This window comes from Acipenser ruthenus, chromosome 4 (genome assembly GCF_902713425.1).
Source record: "Acipenser ruthenus chromosome 4, fAciRut3.2 maternal haplotype, whole genome shotgun sequence".
Classification (NCBI taxonomy): domain Eukaryota; kingdom Metazoa; phylum Chordata; class Actinopteri; order Acipenseriformes; family Acipenseridae; genus Acipenser; species Acipenser ruthenus.
Genome location: NC_081192.1, coordinates 103,357,039 through 103,364,213, shown reverse-complemented (window position 1 = coordinate 103,364,213; position 7,175 = coordinate 103,357,039). Strand labels below are relative to the sequence as shown.

The 7,175-nt window shown below is 36.7% G+C and overlaps 1 protein-coding gene across 1 annotated transcript in view; it reads right to left on the bottom strand.

Annotated features, from left to right (window-relative positions):
• Window positions 1-1,360: 1,360 nt before the first annotated feature.
• The window catches only part of LOC117399703 (vasoactive intestinal polypeptide receptor 2-like), a 72,485-nt gene continuing 66,670 nt past the window's right edge, over window positions 1,361-7,175 (bottom strand). The window contains exons 12-14 of the mRNA XM_059023304.1: window positions 6,456-6,579; window positions 6,323-6,364; window positions 1,361-4,611 (exon numbers count right to left, since the gene is read on the bottom strand). Coding sequence (XP_058879287.1) covers window positions 4,441-4,611; window positions 6,323-6,364; window positions 6,456-6,579 — 337 coding nt within the window. The 3' untranslated portion in view covers window positions 1,361-4,440. The remainder of the gene's footprint in view (window positions 4,612-6,322; window positions 6,365-6,455; window positions 6,580-7,175) is intronic.

The window sequence follows — 7,175 nt, the reverse complement described above, 5'->3', positions numbered from 1 at the left end:
ACCCGAAGCACAAAGCCAAAGCCACACTGGAGTGGTTGAACAAGAAGAGAATTAATGTTCTTGAATGGCCCAGTCAAAGTCCTGACTTGAATATAATCGAAAATTTACGGTGAGACTTGAAGATTGCTGTCTATCGACGATCCCCAACAAACTTATCAGAACTGGAGCATTTTTCCTGTGAAGAATGGGCAAAACTTTCACCAGCCTACTGTGCAAAGCTAGTAGAGACCTATCCAAAAAGACTCATAGCAGTAATTGCTGCAGAAAGTGCTTCGACCAAGTACTGACTTAGGGGCTGAATACTTATGCAACCAGTAAATTTCATTTTGTACATTTCCTTTGCAGGTTTTGCTGACATTTAACCTCCTCCTCATATAACAGTGTTCAGTTTAACCCCTACAGCTTTGAATAAAAAAAAGTTAATTTGAAAAACTGCATCAATTATTTGTAATTCAACAAAATGTGACATTATTGGTAGGAGGTGAATACTTCTGGAAACCACTGTGTGTGTGTATATATATATATATATATATATATATATATATATATATATATATGATGCATATGATGTAGTACTCATCTGCACAGCAGAGTGAGTGCAGAGAAACATCATCTGTAATTGACAAATCCAGGACTGGAAGACCCAAAAAGCTGCCTAACAAGGATGAGCAATACTTGAAGATAATATTCTTAAGGAATAGTAAGAAGACAAGTGTTGAATTGACAACCGAACTGGCAGAAGGCACAGGTGTCGTTGTCCATCCATCAACAGTCCAAAGCATCTTTGACCATTGTTCCATAGTCCAATTTCTGTGTTCTTGTGCATATTTTAGCCTTTTAGTTTTGTTCCCCTTTCTTAACAGAGGTATTCTTACCGCAAAACATCCTTTAAGTCCTGATTTCAAGAGTGACCTTCGTACTGTTGATTTGATGGACAACGACACCTGTGCCTTCTGCCAGTTCTTTTGTCAAATCAAATCAGATGCAAGCGCATGCAAAGCTTCCGAGACCACAAGCAGCAGGTATGCTTGAAATTCCTTGCTTCAGAGCTTCAATGGTATGTGCTATCAAAACCATTTATGTCTAGAGATCCATGAATGGAACATCAGTGTTTCTATTAACAGAATGCATTACTCATACTGAATTAAAGGCAGGAACATAAGTGGCAGAGAGACACCAGAATAAATGCGCTAGAGATTGCCAGAAAACCATGTACTGTATTTGCATCTTGAAATCCTAAAAGTATTCAAATGTAACAGCAGTGTTATTATTATTCAGCTATATATATATATATATATATATATATATATATATATATATATATATATATATATATATATATATATATACACACAATATACACACACACATTCATAAAAAAAGTTGATTATCAACCACATACTGTATATAAAGGTAAAGTCTAAAGTACTGAAACTAATACTGGATATTGTATGACATTAGCTCAATTAAATACATTTACACATGACGTAACATTCAGGCAGGCTTTGTGTTTTTAAGGTCAAAACAAAGGTCCTCCTCTTACTATATTAAAACAATAGAATAAAAACAACAGCATGAACAATAACCAGGTTAGACGCAAGTTTGAGGTGCAGTTAGTCTGTCAAATGTGCAACACAAGCAGCCCAGGTTAAGTACATTTTAATCAAAAGCCATTCAAAGGCCAAGTAGGGCCACTATTAGGGTAAAAGGAGCTTCGCTTGGGGCATATTCAATCTCCTTTCAATTTGTAAAGTAGCTTTTCACTTCAGATCTCTTTGGCAAAATTCAGATAAATGAATTCAATGAAATCGAATTTGCTATGTTTGTGAGTACAACATTACCATTTATTTAACTTCATGTGCATTTCCTGATCCCTTTCAAAGCTGCAGTGGGCTGCATTACTTTAAGAAGATAAAACAAACACAATAATAGATGAACAAATTATATTATGTATGCTTTACATTTTTACATAAACATCATGATCCAAATAATGAATGTAGATTTTAATATATATACTATATACTATGTATTACCATTGGATGTGGGAAGCATTGTCATCGTGCTTCAAAGATTACAATTCATCAAAGCATCTCTTTCAAATTCAGACCAATTTTCTTAATAATGAAATCACTGTTTTGTAAACTGGAACAATTATTACATTTTGTAAATGAAAAAACACTATACCAGATTCAAGTGTTGATGTTATCATCGACTAGATTCTCAAAGCTATTTATTCCAAATCGTCCTTTGATTTTCAAAAAAAAATTCATTGAATGTCTGAGTTATTCATTTCTGATTTGGTCATATAGTTGGGTATGTTTAAAAAACAAATCGTACTAATGACATTCAGGAGTAAAGACTTTGAGGGGTAGATGTACTAAATTGTTGCAGCTGTCACAAACCAGTTGCAAACCAGCGGAAGTGTAAATGTACGAAACAAGCGCAATGCTGTTAGCGACTTTTTAGGGAATGCTTTACAGCAGCTGTTTTGCTTTGTGGTTCAGCCTTAGATGAAAATGTAATTATGGGAATTCCTGCATAAATTCGTAAAAATGGGGTGGCGATAGGGTTCTCAAATTATATAATGAGATGTACTAAAGCTGCCAGCAATTGCGACACTTACAATTGCACCAATTTGCTAAGAACTTTTGAAAGCACATTTTAAACAGTGGCAATTGTTGCTGGCATTTCCCAGTCCACTTTTTCTCATGTGCTGCCAGTTGTGCATTTTTGACGTGAACAATCAAGTACCTAATTTTCTCTAAAATCAGGGCGTACTTACAAGCCTTGAAAACACATTTATGGTTTCCCCAGTGTGTTGGGTGCAATAGACTGCACACATGTGCCGCTAACCCCTCCAGCTCATTCTGAGCATCTCTATAGGAATAGGAAACACACCTATTCTATGAATGTGCTGGTGGTTTATAATTGTGCACAATTTAACACTGCACCACTGATTAACTTAAATAAAAACTGACAGTATACATTTGGCTTATAGGCTACTCATGATAATACAAATTAGTGGTATAATGCAAAATTTCTTGCTGGTCCCTTGAAATTCGTATTGACGAGAATTGACTGTCCTCCTGGAAGTATCATAACTTGTCAATGCGGCACCATGATCTGTTTTGTGTGAATTGCCTAGTCTACAAAGTAGGCCAAGTTAAAAATATTAATAATTAAAAAAAAAAAAAAAACGCTAAAATAATTGTCTCAATTTAAAATAATATTTAATTCGCATTGTACAATGCAGCATCATTATTTATTTTGTGTTACCGGTAAAGTAAAAAGAAAGTGCACTAGGTATTCATTGATTTTACTACTGTACTGTATACTGTATAGGCCTAGTGTACAGATTTATATTTTATAATGTAATGTGTAGTCTACCCAAAACACATTAGTGTTATTTCAGTGCAATGATTTATACATTTAAAATACATTCAGCACTATAGATGTTTGTGTGTGCGATTTTATTGTATTTTTTTTAAACCCGACACCTCCTTGTCGGACAAACATTTTGATAGAAACACGTTTATTTGGGGGTGAAGGTGGGGGCTCCACTACCAGCAGTGGTTAGGGATCTGGACTCTTAACGGGAGGGTCATGGGTTCAATCCCAGGTGGGGGACACTGCTGCTGTACCCTTGAGCAAGGTACTTTACCTAGATTGCTCCAGTAAAAACCCAACTGTATAAATGGGTAATTGTATGTAAAAAAAAAAAATAATAAAAAATAATGTGATATCTTGCAACAATTGTAAGTTGCCCTGGATAAGGGCGTCTGCTAATAAATAATAATTTGATGGGATTAAACTGCCTTTTATTATTTATTCGAAAAGATGTCACACGAGTCGTGTGACATCTTTTCGCAATGCTAGAGATCTCGCTAAGATGATGCAACAAATATTTGAATGAGTATATTGCGGCTCTCTTTATTAACATATTTTCTCTTCGTACATACGACAAAATGTATACTTTGCGAATTGTCACAACGAAGATTCAAATTGCTGTATTTTTGCATTGCGATTGGCCCATCTTAGTACATCTATCCCTCCGAGTCAAACCCTGTACTGTATGTCTTATGTCTTAAGGAACAATGTTATTATTTTTCTAACTTCAATGGAGCAAATTACACTTTGAGTATATCACCTAGGTCTCAAAATCAAGTAGTTCACAAGGGTTTATAAAGATGTTGTTTAGGGTTAGTTCCTAAATGATTGTATGTTTATTAAAGTTGTAAACACATGCAATAATTTTAAACATATATAAATCTTTTGTTATTATTTTTGCAATAAAACCTTTTAATCATTAAATCTGATGACATATACACAGTTATGTTCACATTTATATTTCTGCAAATAACGGTCCTCAATGTAAAACAAAGTCAGACACAACAATGCATTCATACACAATTACAAGTGCGGGGCTTCAGGGCACTTGGGTTATATAACTGAGGTTTCTGTCTGCTGGAAGGACTGAGCCCTGGAGTTGCGGTGGAAATAAGACACATTGCCAGAGCTGTTTCTGGCAATGGACGAGTTGTGCAGCCTGTAATCTCGGCTCACATACCAGTGCAAACACAAGCGCCATTTCCCTTTCACCTCACTTTGTACCTGAAATTCAGTTTTGTAAGAAAGAAAAACAGGGTGATATGCAATGTTTGCCTCATTATAGCTGGTCAGGCTGATAAAGCAGTTAAATACATACTACATATACCATATGTTTTGTTTAATTTTAGTTGAAATGCATGCAACTCATTTTATTTTAAAAATCTACATGTAATTGTACCAAAATTTTCTCCACCATATACATTATAGGTCACAAAAGTACAGTTTTGAAAGAAACATGTTTGAGCAATTTTTTGTTTTTATTTTAAAACCTGATACTGCAAAGAAATCTCTGCTTGCCATGCTTTTAGACTGTCTTGACCTTCCTGGGTCATTTCACAAGGTTGAAATTGCCCCCACCCCTTCACTGGTGTCTTTCCTGTCAATGACCAATCAGCTTCTTCCTTCCCTTATTGACTGACACGCTTTCAGCCAGTAACATGCTTTGAGCCAGAAGACACTGCTGGGGTGACCAAGGAAGTAAAGCAGTAAGACTTCCTGAAAGGCAAGTCAAGCAAACTCAGAACTTTCTTTAATTTTATGTTTGCTACAGCAAGTGCCTCTTTGAAAACTGACCATTTGAGACCTGTGTAGCTAATGCAAGTGCAAAAGATATATGGGTAAGATATATGCAACAAAAACTTTAAGGATTTAATATTAGGCAGTTAACATCAAGAAGAAGAAGAAGAAGAGGTTTAAGCAATACAGTGTTAGAAGAACATGTAAAAACATTAACAAACATTGTACAGGTAGTGGACAAAAAATAGAAACACCTGTGTAAATGAGGGACACCATGTATATTGAAAGCAAGGGCTTCCACACAGGTGTGGCTCATGTGTTAATTAAGCAAGTAACATCCCAGCATGCTTGGGGTCATGTATAAAAATGCTGGACAGGCCTGGTTGTCTATAATTATGGCTAGCATGGCTGCAAGAGGAGACCTCAGTGACTTTGAAAGAGGGGTGATTGTTGGGGCGAGTTTGGCAGGAGCTTCAGTGACCAAGACAGCTCAACTTGCTGATGTTTCACGAGCAACGGTGTCTAAGGTGATGTCGGCATGGAAGTCCGAGGGAAAGACATCATCAGCAAAGGGCAACACTGGGCAGAAGCGCATACTCCAGGATCGTGATATCCGTGGATTAATTCAAAGTGCAAGGCAAAACAGGCGAGCAACTGCATATCTATTGACTGCAAATTTCAACCTGGGGCGCGAGTAGCCAGTTTCATCAGAAACGGTTCGCCGAGAACTCCACAGAGCGGGATACTATAGTGGCCCAACGCCCTATTAAGTGACTTTACATTGTAATAATTCTATAACTTGACTTAACACTAGTAAATACACAGTCGTTTGTGATTCATATGTTATTGCAGTACACTGGTGAATGCAATTCTATAAGGTACTGTATGCAGATGTTTGTGGTAACGTGCTGCGAGAGCCCAGGTGAGAGAGTGTTCAGCTATTCAGCCATTTAGCAACAATCATGGGAATCAAAGCGCAACATTCTTTGTTTGTAAACCAGGTTTACTGTAGGGTCATGTGACGAGGCTATGCAACACATAATGGAGTGATGTCACTGATGAAACCTGGCATTGTATTTGCTTGTAGTATATCAACCTTTGTGTACATGAAGTTGTCTTCTGGATTGGTGCAGTATATTCTTTTTAAGGACTGTAGTTATCAAGACTAATACATTAATGAAAATTACAAAAAGTTTACCTCACTGTTCAAAAAGCAGTAGAGAATAGCAACAACCAGCCCCTGTAATGAGTAATAGTTCATATTATTAATGCAACTTTTTAACTTAAAAAAAGCAATACTTCTGACACATTTAAGAAAAAGAGTGTTTTACCTGGAAAGAACCAATGGCTAATTCAAAAAAGATCTTATATTCGATGGGAGTGAGCTCTGAAATAAACACAATGTAGTGAACTCCAAACAGTGGGATAAGCAGCAGTGTGGATTTCGCCAGTCTCCTGAAAGAGAAACCACAGCACAAATAACAATTATACCATCTTTTGGTAGTATTAGCATTTAGGCACATACTGTAATGCCAGTAATAGGAAGAGCATTAAAAGAAGCTGCATTTACACTGTGGCATGATTTACAGCTTCCCCAGTTTCGATAAATAAAACGACCCCCAAGAATCGCTCGAATTCCTGGCAATCCCTAGGATTCTTGTTCCCAGGGAGGTTAAGTGATTACGAGCAGCTCATGGAATGTTGTGAACGTGAATGATTTGCAGTATTTGGTCATTTAAAATGATTGATATCGCTCTGGGAGGAGGGCTTACCTATTGCATGAGACAGTCTGCTTGGATGTTAAGGACCATCCTGAAGCACATTGCCACTCCTGACTGATTGTAATTTAGCCTTAAAAATGACCAGCATGTCATTCCATCTGTATTTTCCCAACTGGAAGCTGTATTTTTAAGTACTCTTGGGTTAATACAGCTACCTAACTTTTTAGGCTTCCACAAGGTGATAAACTAGTCTGTCCATCTGTCAGTCAATTCATTACTGCATGGTCTGCAGTAATGCCAATGGAGGAAAACACCCAGTATTCAAGAAAT